The sequence below is a fragment of the Rhipicephalus sanguineus genome, chromosome 2 (assembly GCF_013339695.2).
Source record: "Rhipicephalus sanguineus isolate Rsan-2018 chromosome 2, BIME_Rsan_1.4, whole genome shotgun sequence".
Classification (NCBI taxonomy): Eukaryota; Metazoa; Arthropoda; class Arachnida; order Ixodida; family Ixodidae; genus Rhipicephalus; species Rhipicephalus sanguineus.
The window spans coordinates 94489443-94510289 of NC_051177.1; the positions used below are offsets into that span (position 1 = coordinate 94489443).

General features: G+C 49.2%; 1 protein-coding gene across 1 annotated transcript in view; it reads left to right on the top strand.

Moving 5' to 3' along the window:
* Positions 1–20847, top strand: part of LOC119383411 (mucin-5AC) — a 122229-nt gene that overhangs the window by 75043 nt on the left and 26339 nt on the right. Inside the window, exon 2 of the mRNA XM_037651523.1 lies at positions 12330–12462. Within this exon, the coding sequence (XP_037507451.1) occupies positions 12330–12462 (133 nt within the window). The remainder of the gene's footprint in view (positions 1–12329; positions 12463–20847) is intronic.

A 20847-nucleotide genomic window follows, 5' to 3' on the forward strand; every position in this document is an offset into this window, starting at 1 on the left:
ACGAAAAACGCCAACAACTGTTATTCTTTATGCGTACGTTGTTCTGTGTCAGGTTTACTTGCTCAAGCAAAGCAGCAGCGCCCATGCCTAACGAAGTCTGGAAGGACTCGCAAATAATTCACCTAAATAAAGAGATCTAAGCTGGGGGCGCCGACCGAAGACACGGGTGCAAATTGCCGCTACCACGATATCCGTTTACAAGCGGCTCAACGCGCTGTCGCTCGACGTCAGGGAGACGCCAGCGCTCGTCACTCCCGCGTCGCGCGCCAGAAGGCAAAGGCTTACTTAATCGCACGAGAAACGAGACGACCACGACGACCACGACCACTGCGCAACGGCGTCCTTGGTTGACGATGACGGCAAATATTCTTCGCACAGGCCCGACTTCTGACGGCTCTCGGCGGGTAATTAAGTTGCCAGACGTCGTCGAACCCCCCGCATTGCGCCACGCTCTGCGCGGATTCGCTTCGACATCGGCAAGTGGGCGTGGTGACGCCGCCCGACAAGACAGTACAGCACTTTTTGCGTCTTTGTCTCACGTCGGCACGCCTCGCTATCGACAACGTTCGATCTCTGAGTCTCGCACGGCTTATGCTACGGCGTCAATAAAAAAAAACTCGCACTGTCCCTTACGCATTTGCCTAAGGCGACAAGAAGGCGAAATCATCTTATTTGTTTTTATTCTTAGTCGATTGTACTGAATCCTCCAACCCCTGTCACCTTCCGACACCCAGCGCTGCTTTGCACTGCCTCCAAGATCGGAGGCATTGCAAGCTTGCTGCACCTCGCGTGGTGTTGCACCCCGGTAACCGGCATACCGATCACCATCGGCACCCACACACTCGTCACCCTCGTCACCATGTGGGTGAAGTCCCTCGTCACTCACTGAACAGGGCCTGTTAGTCTCCCCATGTAACGTCACGGTTTAAAGCGTGAAATTTTTCTATCTTCTCAAAAGCATTCACCAGGAGTACACATGCTCGCAGCTGGCTGTTCAGATGTAGTACGCAGTGAAAATACGTGATCGCAGCTTTTATTGACTACGCTTTTTGGTTCCAGCGAAAAAATTTATCCCATTCTCGCATTCGACTTTGTCCCCGCTTCCGATGGGTGCAGAATGCAAGAATGCACGTCTGTGTAGATTAAGGTTTATTTATAGAAGCTAAGTGCTGTTCTAAATCAGGATTAACTAGCAGCGCGCCACTACAGAGTGTCTCCCAGTTCAGGTCTTGCTCTTGGGCATTGAACAACTTCAGTCTATGAGACATTCCGAACTAAATATAGGAACAAAATCTTCTCGCAGAACCTACGAAAATAAGCCCGAAATAAACGGATAAAGAACAAGGCACAGGTCTTTGCTGTTTTGGAGACCCGAACTACGAAGCCGACTGACGCAACAAGTTTGGTCACCGCAGCAAGAGGAACAAAAGTTGACTGACTCAACAGTGCCGCGCATAGAAGAGAAGCGAGCGGGCTCATATTACGGGCGAAACGTCCGTGGGAGGCCTTTGGGGAATTAAAAATAGCCCGTCCAAGTCGAAGCAAGACTGGCAGAGAGTAACCGAAAAAAAAAAAAAACACATCCTCGTTTATTTGCTTCTTTTGCGTCTACACCACGTAAGAACAACGGCCCTGTGGCATGACAGACGTATTGAATTGGGGCAAACGGATCAGACGAGTTCGCGACCATCTTTCCTCATACCGAGCGCATCGCTTCGAGTCGAATGCCGGGCAACGACTCGCGCTGCTGAGATGGTTGCAAAATGTCCGCCCGAAAGAAGCCCCCTCGTCCGTGCCTTGCTTGTTGTCACTCTTACGAGATAAAAGGGAAGGAGGAAGGTAAACCGGCGTACGAGTACCGTTACTATGGCGACTGCTTATCGTTTGTTTCTTTCTTATAGTCATTTCAAACCGAGTATCAGTCCTGCGTCGGCCAATAAGGTCCGAAACGTCCGCACATAAGTCTGATTCAGAACGAAGCTTTAATTCAAATGCATTCCCTAAAAAAATGAAGTCTGAGTAGTGAGCTAGGTAATGCGATAGCGTTAGTCATCGTTTACTTGTCTACAGCTGGAGGGTTTCATGCTATGGATAAACATGCGTTTGCTCAGTGCACCCGTCTTGATTATACTAGTGAAAAAAAAAATACTTGGACATATAGGAGTGCATCTTGTACGGGCGTTTGAAACATCATCTGAACATATTGCTCTGAGAACGGTCGTTTGTTACAGAGAGAGACGCGAAAGGGGTAAAGGCGAGGAGTTTCGTCAAGGACGTGACCTGTTAGCTGCCTGACACGTGGGGGAGGGGGGGGTCATGTGTCCGAACGCTCAAGTAAATGAAAGCTGGGGCGCAAATCCTGTTTCATCGCGTTCTCTTTGTAGCACCGCCGACGTTGCAATCTCATTGTCGCGCAATAACCAGCCGCAAGGGGCGCAGCTGTTCAACGTTGCCTCATATTGGGGTCATAGAACTGGTAACAGCACGCACTTACACGGAATCGGTCGATAGAGCGTAAACGACGGTTAGTGGAAACCTTATCGATTTCGCCGCCGCGAAGCGATGTCGCATTGTTGACGCCTCGCGACGTAGGAATGATTTTCCTTTCGCGACGGAGTCAATGCGACAGCGTAGGAGACAATGTTTCGATCGGTGCGATCGTATACTCCGCTGGAGCGTGAAGGCGTATACTGAAACAACGCGTAACATTCGCGATACAAAACGCAAAGGGACGTAGTCGCCGTCGTTGTTGTTGTTGCTTCATTCGCCCTGCTCGGGTATCGGACACATACGCCGCTGCCTACGCTTTCAACGGCGCGTTCAAAGGTGCTGTCACGGGTGTGACAGCGCGTGTCAGATGCCTGGGCAAGGCGACTGCCTCTAGAGCAAGCGGCCACTTCTATCCGCTGTAAACTTGCCTCCACCTCTTCGTACCTCCACGACACTCGCGGAGTGCAATGAGACACTTGTCAGCGCGTGCTGTTGCTATCGTGTTACTAGTACATAGCAGTGTCCTCTGATACTTTTCCTTATCAAAGGAATCTGCGAGTATACTTGCGCGAGCGCTAGAAAATTTAAAGGCGGATATATTATGTTCCGAATCGTGCATTCGGCTTGGGGATTTATAATTTCGTTTCTTATCAACATTTCGCTAGAGCGCCTGTAAAAGACTGGACGCTGAACGCTTCTTTGTGTGCGAGTGTGTTAATATACCGTACGAACTTCTCTCCTCCTTATCTCCCTGTCCCATTTCCTTTCTTCTAGCACAGGGTGGCCACCCGGGCTCAGCCTGGTTAACCTTTCTGTCTTTCTCTTCTCCCCCCCCCCCTCTCTCTCTTTCTCACTTCGTTCAACGCATGCGCAGTAATGAAGCGTACAGCTGGAACAGGACGCTCGTGTCACGCTTGCTATGGCAAGCACGCCTAGACATCTTTTCGTAAGAGAGGAAACAAAAAGTAAACTTCATCGGGTTATGCGCTACACTGCAGGGACGTTTAGGTCAGCATCTAGATGCGGGTCGCGTTGTGCTGAAACAGTGCGCCCTGAGTCGCCGCTGCACCACCTGCGTGTTTTACGAGTGTCATAATAGCCGCTATATAAATATTGACGTTTTAACATTTCGAGCAGAGCTTGCACGTGACGTCATGGACGCGGCTTCATAACGCACTGGTTCTCCAACATGGCGGCTTTGATGATGTAGAGGCAGCATAATCCCATTGCGGTTGACCTGCTTCGGTATGATAATGACGCGGCCCCAATGTAATTGGCCTCTGTGCGTCAATAGGCAATTTTAGTTTAGCGTTGATAGCGGGGGTTAAAGGAATAGTGTTACCGTGCCGCAAACGTTCGTCGCGGACAGCGCGTTTTAGTACATAGCGGGACATCGTTTACGTGTCCGTATAGATGGATTGATGCTATGAGCGTCCCCTATAAAACGGGGCGGTGACATGTGCACCGCCAGGCTCGACAAAAAAAGAAAAAATATTTTTAAACTTGGCCTAATGCCTTGTCTGCTTCGATTAAATCGATCTTACTATAGAAAAGGGAACAAATTCCCAATCCAGCTGCCTGCCCCCACGGCAGAATGACCTTATTTTTGCCACTACCTATTTTTGTCCTTTCTTTCTGCTTTTCTGCCACCAATACTCCAACCGTCTCTTACTTATCTCTATCGCGGACATGTTCAGCTTTCCACTGTTGCCCCTAAAACCCAAGGCTTCATGTAGGCTCGTGCCAAACCCGGGCGGATATCTCCACATTCAATCAGAACATGCTCCGCCGTTTCCTCAGGTTCCTCACGGCATGTACATTTTTCTCCTTCTTTACTGAATCTCGCTTTATAACTACGCGTTCTAAGGCAACCCGACCCAGCTGTGACTGCAGCGTCACCTAGCGGAGGATGAATGCGTTAAAAAAGTGAAAAGAAAAAAAAATCTGAAAATGCTCGCTTTTATCCCCGCATGCAGCAACATTACTACTCGTTTAGTAATATTAAAAGTAAATAAATATGAACCACGCACGAAAAGCGAAAATTTATATGTTGCATATTTGCTTGAACCAATTTTCTTGTTAGGCCTAGGAACGTTCGAAATGGGTAGCGACCTCAAAAACAGCGCTAAGTTATTTGTAATACTCGGTCGTCGAAGCTGCCCTTTAAGACAGTCATTTGCTGTGGAACGAAGTGAATCCTTTTACAGCAACGCCAAATTCAGTTCGAAGCGGGCGTCCGAAACCGCCGCCATGTTTTACGTGGACCACGCAAGCACGGTAACGCTAAATCTGAAAAACAGCGTGCGTACGGTAAAAGGCTACCGGTCGTTAAGCGTATACTGCGCATGCGCATTTTGATGACCTATTCCGCTAAGCCCGTTAAACTATAACTGTCAAATAACAAAAGAACCTGCGAGTGATGTAATGATAGCGTTAACGAGACCTCAAAAACCTTGCGTCCAAGCATAGGCGTGCACAGGGTTTGCCATCGGGGGGGGGGGGGGGGGGGGGGGCGAAGGTTCATCGCAGCGCCCCCTCCCTCCTATTAAGTCAATGTACGAGGCAGATTTTGCGCCCCCCTCCCCTCTTAGGTGACTAGGGGGGTCAATGTGTGGGGCATATTTCGCGCCCCCCCCCCTTAGTTGACTAGGAGGGCCGCCCCCCTGCCCCCCCCCCTTCCCCTGTGCGCACGCCTATGCGTCCAAGCATGCGGTACACGTGACGTCAGTCTACACGCATCTGCTGCGGGCATCACCGGCCTTTCGCGAATCGTTAACTCTCGAAACCGCCTCTTTCGTTCAATTCCTTCGCCGAGACCGCGATTCCGGCGACAGCTGCAATATACATGCGGAACCTGCGGGCCGCGCCACGTTGGCCGCCGCTGTCAATTTCTCTCTCATAGCAATCCAGTGCGCGCATCGGGAGCGCGGCATCGTCCCTGTTTTTGCGCGTAGCTCCCTCAGCATCAGCGCTCGTCGTTACGGCTGATTACCGATTTGCCCCCAAACGTCGCGAAGCCGCGCACTAGTTCCATAGGAAGGGAGCAGATTGGAGGCGAGTGGGGGGGGGGGGGGGGGGGATAAGAACAATAACCGCTTGTGCCAGCGCTTCGCGGCGTTGTTTTCTTCGTCGCTTCTTGCTCTGGACAAGGAATGCCCGGACTTCCCGGAAGTGGCCGTGGTCGGCGCAGCCTCCTCCTCTCGTGCCAAGCGCGTTAGTCCAATCCATCAGCCAATCGCAGTTCATGCCGCGTCGAAGCGAAGATCGGCTCGAAAGTTTTGCCGAAGAACGGCGTTACGCCGACAGCCTAATTGAAGCCGACTTTCTTCGCCCCCCCCCCCCCCCCACCCGTTTCTCTCCCACGTCAACGTATGTTATACAGCATGACGGGAGAGGGACATAGCGACCGGACGTCACCCAATGCAAATTACATAACTGGTTGCCCGTTTAAAGATTCCAACCCATTACAAAGGGCTGAGCCATAATTCTTCATCGTCATCAGTCGTCGCGTCAACAAAGTGCACATAATGCCTTACAGACGTGTAGCTGGTGCCTCGCTTCTCCGCGGAATGACGAATAATGGCTTAGTAGGTGCTTCCCAACTTCACAAAAATTGTGATTTATGGCGTAGTGGGTACCTTTCTAGTGTACTTGTATGGTAGCCCCAAGAGAGCTTAACGGGCTCTAGAAACGCCGCTCTTCCAGCTTTCGCTGTGACTGTGCTGCGGCTTGAGCGCAGGCCTGGCGTTTTTTTTATTTTACCTCCGGGAAATTTCCGCTGCGAGAAAGGACGAAGACGAAAGAAAGATCAACGTGTGACAGGAACGAGCTATGAGTTGGTCAGCTGCTGCTGCTACTTATTCTATGGGGACTGCATTTAGGTACCGTACGGGGTGAGGCTAGTTTAAGGCCCGTTTTAAAGTATAGAGAAAGCTTGGAGGCTGTGAATCAGAGCTGAGTCTTTCTTCCAAACCGCCAGGGTGGTCTAGTGGTTATGGTGCTCGACTGCTGACTCGAAGGTCGCAGGATCAAATCCCGGCCACGGCGGCCGCATTTTCGATGGAGGCGAATATGCTGAAGATCCCCAAGTGGTCGAAATTTTTGGAGCACTCCACTACGGCGTCCCTCATAATCATATCGTGGTTTTCGTACGCTAAGCCCCAACAATTATCTTTCTTCCATCTTCGTTTTCCTCGGCAAGTGAAAGTTAACTCATCTTCCAGACATCTCGACCACTACAACCGCAACAGTGCGCTATCCGCAATAGATTGGCCCGCACGGTTCAAGTCCGCTCACAGTGATCCGGGAGAAGACGACGAAGCTAATATTTAATGAGGAGAAGTCTGCCTGAAGAGCGTGTGTATTATACGAGACACTGTTCGCTTGATCACTCCCCTGGTATAACAACAGTACGATAATAGTCTAAGCTGTCGCTACAGCCTTAGCATGAGCGCTACCAAGCGTTCCGTTGCGCCTGCAACGACCATTGTAGGACGACAAACAAACTGCTCGTCCTCCTCCCTCCCCCCCTTTCCTGTCCTCCTCTCCACACATATACACAACGAGCTCCGCTTGAAAGCAGTCAGAGTGGTGCACACTGCCCGATCGGCGAAGTTTCTTCTGTATCTATGGGAATCGAAACACCGAATACAGCTTCAAGATTTAACGACCCTATCGTGGTTTTCTACAGCGCACTCGCTACATAGCAGCCTGTTTGTTTTGTTCATCTTTCGTTTTTTTTTTCGTTCCTTCAAGCCCGCGTAACGCGTGGCGTTCAATTTTCCCGGGACAGGTGCGTTCCCGTGCACTTACGCAATTAGATGCCGCAAGGTGGGCAGAAACAGTGCGAGGAGAGCACGGGAAGCTGCAGCTGGCGCGCTTCTTCTCTTTATTCAGTCCCGGAACTGACAGAAAGCAAACAAAAGACGCGAGGCTTTTCGGCATGGCGGCCACGAAACGTGAACTGAAACATCTGTAAAAGCTTCGCGCATACAGTATATATATATATAGGATCTCAGAGGAGCCGGCATAAGCAATATCCGTGAACTGTCGATAAGCACCGTCCATTAGTTACGCGACTGCCCGTGTGCCCCAATTTCGTGGGGCAATAATGGGACGACATTCGACTCTCCGTCCCAAAGACGAGCGACGCGCAGGCGCCACGCGCGTTTGTCAGGACTGACACGTGACCGCACACGTGATTACCCAGATATATGTTTTGACGTCCGCCACGCTGATTCCCCGCCGACAAAGCTTAGAGGTCTGCTGATTGTCGCGCTTCTCCATCTGCTGGCAGAAAAAAAAAAAGCTAAGTGCGAGGTACTTAAGTGACCGCAAATTGCGCTCCAGCCGGCAACGTCCCGACGCTGCTGACCGAAATATTAGTGCGAGCGCAATGAGAAGGAAAACAGATTATCGCCGAGCGAAATGAGTGGAAGAAAAACATTAGAAGGCAGCCACTGTCGCGAATTCTATAGTTCTCCATGCCAACTCACGAGCGCAAACTCGCTAGGCTCGCATCCGGTCACACAACAGTGAAAGACCTCAGTCTATAGCATCAACTCTCGGAACAAGCTTGATCTGTTTAGCAGAGCGTATCAGGCCGCTGCGGTTCGTAGGGTCCTGGATTGAGGACTTCACTCGCGCCTATGGCCCGCCGAGTTTCTCTCTCTCTTTATCCTTCTCTCTCTAGCTCTAAGTATGCTAAAAGTTGTTTGAAAAGTTAGTACAAGTCGTACGCCGTTTCGTATACGAATGAGTGTAATCAACTGTGATTTCTCCTAGTGTGCACGTTTGCTGTATATGACCCTGGGCCACTGTATCGTTTCCTGAGTTACGGATTGCTCTGCACCCGTATTTCAAATTACTTTCTTACCAGTACTGCACGGCCTTCCTGGGTACATTTTCGAAGTAGGTAAAAGCGGGTGTCACTAACAGGTGTCTTTGTTTGATTTCGATTCAGGCAAAAGAAAAAAAAAAGCGAAGGAACGTGCGAACACTGCGTCGCATCGCTATAGTATGCAACCTGCGCTTTCTCAGAATTCCAATCGTGTTTCTGAGAGGAATCTCCACGATACTTCTCTTTTCCCTTTTTCTTTCTTGAGCGAAATAAATTGAACCACCACACGATGTGCGAAACTATCTGAAACCTCTGGTGACGACGTGTCATGCGCAGAAACCTCCGCATGCGCTTCATTTCCATTTTTCTTTTATTTATTTTTTTGGCATCTAACACATTTTTTTTATTGTACAGCGAAGCATTCTACCCTGTGCCATCACCGTCGTCGTCGTCGTCGTCGTCGTAGTAGTAGTAGTAGTAGTAGTAGTAGTAGTAGTAGTAGTAGTAGTAGTAGTAGTAGTAGTAGTAGTATACTGTAAACGCCAAAAGATACACCGACCAAGAACAACAAATTGTTTACTGACGTTTCGGCTCCTCATACGGGAGCCTCGTTCACAATAAAAGCCATAAGAATGGCACAGCATAGTTAAGCACGCATAAGTACGTGACGTAAGCAGCGAGAGTACATCGTCGGAGGTGTCCCATCACTCCCGTTCAGCGTATGCGCCTTCGTCTGTGTATGCAGGGATTTCAGGTACATGCGTGATGCAAGCTTTTCTTTGTCCAGAACACGCGCACTTGACGAGTCAATATTGTGACCTGTAGTAGCAGTAGTAGTAGTAGTAGTAGTAGTAGTAGTAGTAGTAGTAGTAGTAGTAGTAGTAGTAGTAGTAGTAGTAGTAGTAGTAGTAGTAGAGGTGGTGGTGGTGGTGGTGGTGGTAGTAGTAGGCGTCACGCAGGTCACGTGACCAGGGGGGGAATGAATAAACAAACTAAACGAAATGATGATAATGTTCGAGATGATGATGATGATGATGATTATGCTAAATGATGATAGGCAATTGTGATGATGCACGTGACCTCACCAGCCAATCACAGACATTCACGCGCTTACAGCTTCGCTGTCAGACGGCTTTCACGGCGTGGAACTCGCTGAAAAAACAAAATTCTTGGCTCGAGTGAACGGTGAACCGGTTGAAAAGCCATCCGTGTAGCTTTCTTAATGCGTCTTCGGTCACGCCCAGCCGCCCTTTCGCACTCGTCGCGATCTGACCGAGTTACGCAAGCGAACCCGCGTGCCTCCGTCTCTGCAACGACACTGAGTCATTCTTCGAACACGCCGTTCTCAGAGGCGTGCACTGCATGCGCGGCCGCGCTGTGTCCAATCCCGTATAAAATAGTGAGGCACCACATCCGCCTGGAAGGGGAAAAATTGTCTACTTTGGAACGATGACGTCATTTAGCCAGCCATTTTAAAGTCGATTGCTTCTGAATGCCAATCTTTAAAATTTTCTGTCTTCGTTCGCTCCAATAGCAAATGATGTCCTCTCCGAACGTAAGATGCGTTGCCGTTCGCATTGTTGCTTTAAGAGTGTCTTTATGACGTCAATGTCTTGTTTTCACTGTTGCGTGGTAACATTGTTTGCATCAACCATTATTTTATGAATGCCCTTCTACAAAACGTTCCACAACTCTCCCCACGTGTAGGGTAGCAAACTGGATGTGTAGTCTAGTTAACCTCCCTGCCTTTCGTACATGTATTCATTCCCTTTTTCATCTCTTCAGCGCAGAACTGGGCTTTTACTGGTATTAATAAAACTCGTGGACTTATATTCCTGTGTACTAGCTTAAATAACATTCCAACGACACGAATTAAGGCAAGTGCTTCCCGCCAGCAACTGTGTATATTCTGTAGCAGTCGCGTGGAGAAATCGCCGCAGGGGGTAGCGAAGAGAGCGAAAATTCTCGATTAAGTGAGGAAATGACAGCTTCGTTTTTTCTCAGCTTCCAAAATCACTTTTCTTACGGACATTGCAACGAAGGATGTACACGCCGAAACAAAGCACGTTGGTTGTAATTGCTGGATGTCGAATGGTAGGTACGCTGCACCGCATAATGTGTTATGCGGAGCAGTATCACCGACGCCACACAAACGTATGCTATTGAGCTTGTCGCCTAGTACGCCTACATCCATACTTCTTGAGGTTTCTTCGAATAATACGAATCTCGGACGATACGTTTCGTTTCCCGGTTTCTCTGAGGATCGTATCGAAGCGATTCAACTATTCGAATCGTTCTCTAAAGTTGGCCGAACCGAACGGCAACCGGCGTTTCGATCCTTCGACCACGTGATCACGGAACCCTTCGATCACGTGATCGACATCCCTCGTTTCGGCGGGTTCGAAACAGCGCAAGTTTTTGCAGACTGTATGTCCACAAACGCCTGAAGTGATTCGCATCCATCGATATACAGTAAACGGTGTCGCTCTCATAGAAGCAACGTCCGGAGAAAAAAAAACACGGTGTCGCTCTAACAGAGGCAACGTCTGGAGAAGAAATCACGTAATTCCTCGCGACTGACGACGCAGCGAGCCTCGTTAGGCGACGACCCTTCCTTGCTGAATACACGTCAAGTATCCGCTTCCTATTATCGCGTTCTCAACCGAACCAAAAGGAAGAGCCGAAAGATAAAGAAAAGGAAATAAAAGAGACAGCTTTCCACGGACCGGTCCCTTTTCCTTTATACAAACGAGGTCACAAAGACGCCTACTTCTTTCCCTTAGAATCGAGCCTGCAGTTGCTTTAAAAAGCACGCCTTCCTTAGTCAAATGCGAGCGCTAATGTCGTGGTAACGTATTCCGTAAAGAAAGAGGTAGGTGAGGGAAGAGAAACTTAGAAAAGAAAAAAAAAGGCACCGGCCGGCGGGAATCGCCTCGTTTGATAACATACACAGAGTCGTTAGACTCCAAGCGCCCCGTCCGCACACGGATTACAGCTCTGTGCCCCATAATCAAACATTTCCTGCGCTATTGTGTTTTTTTTTTTCGCGCACAATTCTGAATCCCATTGCATTTTTTTTTCTGTCAAGGATTTTTTTTATGCACTCTCTTCGTCTGATGCCTTCTGAGAAGCCGCTTTGTACTATGACAGAAGTAACCGATAATAGCCCTATATTTTATGCAACACACACACAAACACACACACACGTGTGTGTGTGTGTGTGTGTGTGTGTGTGTGTGTGTGTGTGTGTGTGTGTGTGTGTGTGTGTGTGTGTGTGTGTGTGTGTGTGTGTGTGTGTGTGTGTGTGTGTGTGTGTGTGTGTGTGTGTGTGTGTGTGTGTTATTGTTCTTTCAGCACGCGGCCGCATGGAAAAATCCTGTCGAATGTAAAATAGGGCGTGATGCTGTGTTGCAATAGGCGATCGAAATATCCTTCACGCACTACTAAAATTGATGGTTATGAACTCGAACTGTCGCCAATAATTTTTTTTTTAAGAGGAGGTATAACCGGCTTTCAGTGCAGCAGCTGAAAGCGGAAATTGTCGCGGGCGTCAGTAAATGGCGACCGTTAAACCTTCAAGTTGTACCTTGGTTAACTCGGATCGCACTCGGTGCAAATCTCGAGCTTCTGCATTGTAATTTACAAGCAAGTTTGTTGAGCGATGAAATGTATGCATGGATCGCAGTTTATTCAGCACCAGTGACGTAACCAAAAATTTTGGCTACGCCCTTGACGGGGAGGGGGGGAGATCTCAACCACCGTTTACGTATGTTCGTGCGTGCAAAATTTAAAAATTCCGGGGGGTGGGGCTGGGGGTTGAACCCCCAGCTCCCCCCGTTCCCCACCTGACAGCATTAAAAGTCATAAGACGGCAAAGCTTGATGCGTATACCGAAACCTTGGTGGCATTATGAGTCAGTATATGACCCAGACTGACGCTTCAGCGTGCACAGAATAGCGACGGGAGTGCTAACCTTCTTCGTTTCTCGAATACATCGCAGACTTTCCGGGCATGTGCTACGACGTGAGTAGTTGCTCGGCGAGGGCAGTGAACGAGAGCTGGGCCATCGGTGCGTGCAGCAGGGCGGCGTGCGAGATGGACGAATCCGGCATCCTGCTCGAAGTGCACTACACGTGAGTACTCCCCACTGACCACTCGCTCATCTCCTTCGTTATTTCTCACTCAGTGACCTTCTTGGCGTCACTTTAACCCTTGACCGCCGCTGACCTCTCGGTCAGCCGCTTTGTTCGCATCGCTCATTCGGTGACCTTGTCATTCTCATTTTACGTGAAATCTTTGAAACAGCGCCAAGAACGGGGCTATAGGCATCAACACTACGGATGCCACCTCTTGCATTGTCGAGTGCTGTTCTCCGTTCAGATTTCAAGGTGTCACGCGATATGTACCAAGAAGCCCGCCACCACCGTAGATGGTACTGCATCATTTTGCACGGTCCCGAATATGTACAGTACTCGCGGATTCCAACACGACATCAATTTTTCTTTAGTATAACGACTGGTATGCGCAATTGCTCGAGATAACCACGTCATGTTGTCGCGACTAATCTGGTTCGGAAGATAAAGTTGGCCCTGATCTACGCGTTCGCGTAGAAATTACGCCGATATACGACCCGAACTGAAGACTGTGGAAACGAAACTACGTGCGTTACTTAGCCCTAAATTGGCACGTTTCAATCCGCGAGTGCTGTGTATGCCACCGGGACTTGGTCTCGGAAACGGAAACACACACACTGTCTTGTTTATTTTCTTCAGGTCACCCCCCCCCCTATGAAACAGATAGAATTAGCTGACAAGTGCACTAGAGACTCGTGCCACTGATTACATAGACAGGGAACATGTGGTTATCACGAAAATGACAGTTACGCTTCTTAATTTATACGCTAAATTTTTACCGCCCGTGTCGTCGTACCTCCCTCTGTCCTCGTCTTTTTTGTGCGGTCAAAATGTCAAACAGTAAGCACCAACTAGGCCAAACGCAAGTTCTCCTGAATTATACGCTAAAGCCGGCTTCGATTACGTTCTCTTGAAGTGAGTATGCCAATGGATGTCATCACGAAGCTACACACATTTCAAGCAGTAGAGGTCGAAGACTTACATGTCGAATGCGTACTGTAGAGTTGCAAACATTCTTTATACTGCATTTCGAAGTCTTTGAAGGAGTAGAGGTTCCTTACTTATCATGTCAGATACGCTCGATGTCTATGCTTGATAATTTGATGAGAAGGCTGTGACTGAAATAACGAGAAGATAACTTTTCAGACCGCCGCTCTGCTTCGCCAGCAGTATACCATCGACTGGCGTTCAATAAGGTTTAGATTGCCGTATCACGGATTCTTTTAAAGAGCTAACTAAACAAGAAGCAGGAGGCGATCGAATTAAGCATTAAATGGTCAATGGGACGGTGGTTCGGCGGAGCTGGGGGGAGGGGGGGTCAGCACTTCATTAATGCATAGCTCGGATTCGTTACGCGTGCCAGTCCATCAAGTGTCAGGCAAACGATACTACTGAAGCTTGCAGGTTAGCACCCTTCAAATGCTGATAGGTCAAATTGTTTCGTCTGCGCAAAGCCACTCCCCCGGTGACACGGGCTTTGCCCCTCGTTGTATACAGAAGAAAAACATTTTGCGATCAATCTCTCAAATACCGGTTGGTAGCGGCTCTCAATACACGGGACGCACACGAACGGAGGCATGTGGGCACAGCTGTGCGCGCCGTTTCGAGTTGGGAGGGTCTGCCAACTGCATTTAGAGAATGGAAACGAAAGCGAAGCAGGTGATTTCCGAAACGTGGAAAAGAAAAACGAAAAAAAAAATCTAAAGCCGGCATACCGACCTTGTGCTTCCGTTACCTGCTCAGTAGCCGCATACAAACCTCACCTCCCGACATATCGGCAAAGATCACCGAATAAACGCCCCTTCGTTCATCGCGCAGCCTCGTGAAATTTTCGGCGCGTACACGACGCCCAAACTGTCTAGTTTGAAGTGAAATGTGGTGCAGGGTCACGTTGTCGAGACGAGGAATATGACTCGAACGCGAACTACGGGAGCTCCAAATGTTATGCCACTCGTATACACGATAGCGTATGTATGCAGTACATTCGGGCAGCATACGTTCCCGTTAACGGCACCATCTGACTGCAACACTCCAACCGCGTTCTTTGATCTGACGACCGGGCCGTGCCCTCCGATGCCGCTTCGAGTGGTTTACCGTGACGCCGTTTCGCGAGCGGCCCCCATTTCTTTCTTTCTAGGCCGCACCCGGCGAGCATTTGCTCTCTCGTATACATTCACCACGCATGCGGTCGTCCGAGTGCTCTAGCTCACTTGGTGACCACGCTTTCGTCTCGGCTAAGCGCGAGTGATTGAAGGGCGCGACTCGAATTCTATCCCCGCTGTGATGGCTTCGAGACGATGAGCAGCGTCCGGCGAACAAAGGTCGCGAAACCTCTGTGTCGCGGAAGAGGCTCCTAACAAAAGTGGGTCGCGGAACGAAACAACGTCACGCCATCAGGCCGTCCCATCCGGCAGCTGCTCTCTAAATGAGATTATAGGAGCACGTAGCACATAAACCACGGGCAAGCAGCCCGCATGCCCAGCGTCCCCGGTCTGACTTGTCGGCTGGACAGCGCACGGTGCTTACGCAAGGTTTTGCAGTCGCCGGTGCGGGAAAGTGTTCTTCTATTGTCGTGATTAAATCCTGTGGCAGAGCTTAGTTTTGTTATCTGGGTGAGAAAGAAAGGAAGAAAAAAAGCAAGAAAGAAAGGAAGATGTGTTGCAATATATAAGTAGGTTTGGTTTATGGGGTTTAACGTCCCAAAGCGACTCGGGCTTTGGAGAGACGCCGTAGTGGAGGGGTTCCGTATGATTTCGATCACCTGGGTTTCTTTAACATGAACTGAAATCGCACAGTACACGAACCTCTAGCACTTCGCCTCCGTCTCACAGGTGAGCAGGCGGAAATATGTAAGTACCGCTGAGATTTATCCACCTTATATTGGTTACGGAACGGTGCAGCTCGCAAATGGTTAAGCTGAGAAGGTAAGCTACTGGTATTGGCTCCGGTCAGCTGAACGCAGTGAATCTGGATAAGAGTAGAAGAGAGCACTTAGGGATACATTTGATAATCTGGAAGGAACGACAAACGTCTGGGCTCAGAAAATTATAGCGGAGCTCTCGATAAACTTGACCTCGTGGTCTACATTGGTTGAACAAGGGATGTTTCAGATCCATCCCGATGGGATCCAAACGTTACAGCTGAAGGGATCGACTACTGTCGATATCTTCAGGTCCCTATGTATGATTCGCAGGCTGCGAGATGTGCAAGCAATCGGTTAAGCATATACGTGAGGACACACGCGCTCAAGCTCGAGCCCCGTATATCAGGTCTTTGGGTGGGTTCATGCTAAAGTGTATTATTAATAATGCTCCAAAATTATTTCAAGCCGTGGTTGTATTGTCAGTACCTCGTAGGTCAGAAGCGGAACTCCAATGGTTTCATATATCCACGCTGAACACGTATTATGCACTTCAAACACAGCTGTCACAATAATTGTGTACTGCGAACCGTAGACTACAGGCACATCGGAGCTAATCACAAAGCTACGAAGATTATAGCGAATGCACAGAGGAAAAGATGTTACACCCAGTTCATGACATACCACTGAAGGTTCGGGTTGTTTGAACATTGTTCGCTGAATTCAACTAGTGCAGAAGACATGCAATTATTACGTTTGGTGTTGTCATAACTAACGTGTCCACGTTAGTTATGACAACACCAAAAATGTTGTCTTCTTGCAAGACGCGTGTACAATGACAATGGCTCTATCATAAAAAAAATATATTGGAGAACACGTTTTGTATGCTTGGTAAAGATATGCGAGCTTTATGCAAATATGCAGCTTTAAGTACACAGATCATACTTTCAACCTCTAATTCTATCGTGCATCTTTATGGTAATGACGTGCACATCAAAGAATCTTGCCCGCCATACATCCGTATATACGCGCTCACATATTCAACCGCGCTGCGTTATAACCATCTGATTACGACATACTGAAGCATTACACCTTCAAAACAAACGGAAGACCTAACAACCTCTAAATCTCCCTCCGTGGGAGGCAGGATAAGCCGCCAAGTTCAAAAGTCCATGATAGAGAATGCCACGCGCATAAATCTACATAGACAAAACACCGCAGGCGTCAAAATGCACACTTCGCTGTCTGCCTAATAGACTAACCAGTCGCATACTACATACAATTAAGGTGCCCGTAGAAATCGAAAGTGGCGCGCACAACCGTACACTCGCATTCATTCAGCGGCGCAAAGATGCGACCCGTCCCTCACCCCTGCGACGTCCCCGGGAAAGCGAGTCTTTGGGAAAACAACAACAACAACAATGAAAGAAACGAACTGCGAACACAACTTGGCAAGAAAGGCGCAGTTTTTCTATATGCCTCCGCGGAGAGAGGCTCGGTTACATAACGCGCACCAGACCACCACCGCAGCGGCTGACCCACAAAGGCGCGAAAGGTGGGCAAAGTCAATATGGGCGCCACCGAGGTCACAGTTCTCGAAGCGACGCCGACACTCGCGTGTAACTCCACCGCCAGCCCGCCGGGTCAACCAGATTCAAAGCGCTTAGGTGGCACCGACCGACCGCTTCAATCGCCGGAAAGGAGCTCGAGGCTGCCTCTGCATCACAAGCGCCGTTGCTTCCATGCGGATGATCACGTATACGAGGAGGACCATCGCCTCCGGCAGTAGAAGAAGCTGCGCGGAGGACGAGAGGAACCGTTGGGACCGTTAGGCGAGTGCGGGCGCCTGTAGCCTATAGCTTGGCAGGATGCAGTGACAAATGGTTTCATTCAGTCGCAGCGACACTGTCCGTAGAGGGCGAAATTGATGCCTCGACTTCGCGGACACGCCTCGCGGGGACACAGAGAAGGTGGCTGGCAGGCGGTGACGAAATGCCATCCATCATCCGGTGGCGGGGCTATGTTCGCACGCTGCGCGCTTGACGATCACTCGCGGCCCGGGGTATGAGGATGATGGCCAGCGGTGAGAATCGGCTCGTGGCGTCTTATTCGAGAGGGCGTGACGGTCCGCGCGACGCGAACTGGGCTGTGGTTAACGAGCCTCGACTCTGGGTCCTTAGCGGCAGACGCCATTAGGCCTTTGTTCTGAGCCAAAGAGGGATCATCCGGAGGAACATATAAAGCAATAATCTAGCACTTGGTGTCTCGAAGACAAGAGACTATGGGCGCGTAACTACACTCTTGTCTTCAGTATACAGCAAAGCAACAACTTGAAAGCAACAACTTGATCTTGCGAAACCTGCACGTTCATTCGGTCCTTCATAATAAATGCCGATGGTGGTCCATTGCTTACTTTTAAAAGTGGTTAATAGTGACTCGCGTATAGAGACATTCACGATTGTCGTATGGCGCCCATCAGTGCGACTGTTTTCCTGTATGGTCGCCTTGACCTCTTGTAGCGGAAATACTGCGAGCAACGATTGCGGACCAGTGTTTCTCACGGACGCAAGTATCTCCGGTAGTGCAAAGGTGTGGGTAAATTCTAGGTCAGTGCTTACGACGAGGACATCTAGCGGATTCTGCAGAACTGCCGTCCTCTTCGTGTTCAGTACAGAGCGCGGTATACACCAAAGAAAATCGAGGTAGCTGCGATCTTGCAACTTTCGCGCAAATTCTGTCATAAGAACGTGAGCTATTACCGCGGCTGTTATTACGTAAGGTGCGCCGAGAGAACGTTTGGGTATATAAAGCTACGCCGCATTCGCCCCCAAACAATTGGCGTTTAACCCGAAAGTCACGGACTCCCTCCACATTGCGAGTATATGGGACTCGTCTTACCCGTGCGCTTATGCAATTCGTGACTTAGTATCCACTGCTGCGGCCGCTGACGATTTGCATGAGTTCGCGCGAATACGCGCCACATAGCCTCCCCCGCCTCCCATTCCCCCGGTACCGTCGTAGTAATCGTTTGTACGCTCCGCATCACGGCGTATATGGTAGTCGCCCCGTATCACAGCTGACCGTCAGCGACGACCACAGGCGTGATAATTTACCTCAAGTGCCACAAGGGCTGAAATATATTCTCCTTCCATGACACCGTTAGATTTATTAATGGATAGCCCAACGCGTCCTGGCTGGATGATTAAGCTGAACTAACGCGCTACAGTGCCACATTCACCAACAGGTGTCGCGCCGAAGGAAACCGGTTAACTTCAGGTATAACTCACCATTATCGATGTGGCGCGGCACCGAAACGAATATCGCACCCCCGCAATCTTAGCATTCATAGCCACCTCATAAGTGACCCCATCGCGCCTCATTCTCCTAACACCCTCAACAAAGTAATTCGCGACGAAGCAAACATTGCACTCCCCATAGTAACCACACTAGCGCGAGAAGGGTTGTCGGTTTCCTTCGCCTCTGTCCGACTTTCACTTTCTGCTTCCTGCGCAAGGTGCTCGTTCGCACGCTCTAAAGCTCACTAGTTACGTGCATTCGGAATTATATAGACTGTAAAAAAACCTGGCTTTACCTAGCCTAAATTTCAACAGTCATGAAATTCGCGAAAAATGCGGAAAAGTAAACTTCCACACGACGCAGCTTTTCAATACTTGGTGCACCCATATTCAACCTGCTTAGTATTTCGCCTCCGCCCGAGTTTATCTCGCAGCGTGCGACACATTCAAAGTTATGTGCCCCTCATCTATGCAGTAGTCTTTTCCATCAACATCGTCATCATTGTACTGATCATCATGCCGCCTTTTACAACACTTTTGCACAGACGCGTCAGTTCCGAGGGCGCAAGGTTTTTGTCAGCCCGACCGCAAACATTAGTAATAATATTAAAATTGTCGAGAGTTTTACGTCTCAAATCCGCGATATGATTATCAACGACGCCGTAGTTGAAGGTTCCGGAAATTTCGACCACATAGGGTTCTTTAACGTGCACCTTAAACTAGGCACATGGGCCTCTATCATTTCGCCTCCATCGAAATGCGACCACCGCGGCGGGTGCAAACCTTGGGAAGCTCCAATTAAAGGCTGAATTACATTTAGCGCATGTGTGCTGCTGCAATGTGTCATGAATATGTAAGTAATGACCACTCATAAGGAATGAACTATGCACAAATGAGCTTGCAAGTTTAACTTTCAAAACAACCGCGGTTAAAAGGGGAAAGGAGGGGTTGGGGTAGCGCAGGATCAACTTAGAGAGTGTCGCAACACCTCTCTCCCCCCCTCCCCCCACCCCTCTTTAAGCAAAGGAAAACTACAGCTCTACTTCTGCATTCCAAACGCGCTGAAAACCTCTACGTCACACCTTCACACACACACACACACACACACACACACAGGCAAAAAAGAAAAAAAAACAGAAACATCTTCCTTGTTTGTCAACCTTCCTGGTTTTTTATTTGGCATAACCGCGCAGAAAACAAAAACTAACTCGCACTATATAGACGCAATAACCAAACGAGCTGACACTTTCCGCTTCGCTACCCACACTATAGCCTACTGTTACAGCGTTCGTGGCTAAGAATATATGTCTTGCGCCTGCCGGCGAAATACATGGTCGCTAACACGACACGCAACTCACCACGGTGTCAGTCACACAGTCAGCGCCGTAGTCACGATGGGAAAGGAAAGAAAAAATGGCATCGAACACGGAAATTCCCACGTGCTCCGAATGCACGGCCGGCCGGCCGCGAACCTATTCTCCTCGTATGTAGCTCATCTAAGAGGTACGCGTATCAGGCAGAGCCTCATCCTGACGTAGAGCTTCGCGTCACGCACGGGGGACAACCGTGCAACCGTGTGAATCATCGGGGTTGCGTCGATGAGCCTTTTCAGCAGGCGCCACATTCTGATCTGTCTAATCGTGCTCGCCCACGTGTACATATACATGTACTATACTATACTATACTATACTATACTATACTATACTATACTATACTATACTATACTATACTATACTATACTATACTATACTATACTATACTATACTATACTATACTATACTATACTATACTATACTATACTATACTATACTATACTATATACACAGGGTGACGGCCTATATGTAGCTCCCACGAGAAGGAGGCTTAAAGTTAGCAGCAACCACGGTGATCACGCTAACATCGTTAACCAGGACATTGTCCTTGCCTTTTACCCACGTTCCTTCCTTCCTTTGTTTCTTTTCTGCCTACACATTCGCACATACATCAAACCCGGGGAAGGATTGATAGGCCGCATTCGCGATCGCTGGCACGACAGCTCGCGCAGCCGCATCTCCCATCCGTCACACGATGCAGCGGTAAGAAAGTCGCATACGTGGTTTGCCTTATCTTACTCACCTCAACCTCCTCACCCCCCCCCCCCCCCCAAGCATTTTATGGTATGAACTGTCTTTGCAGCACACGTGCAAGTTACCGCCCAGCGCGGCGCACGCCTGCTACGTGTTCTGCATG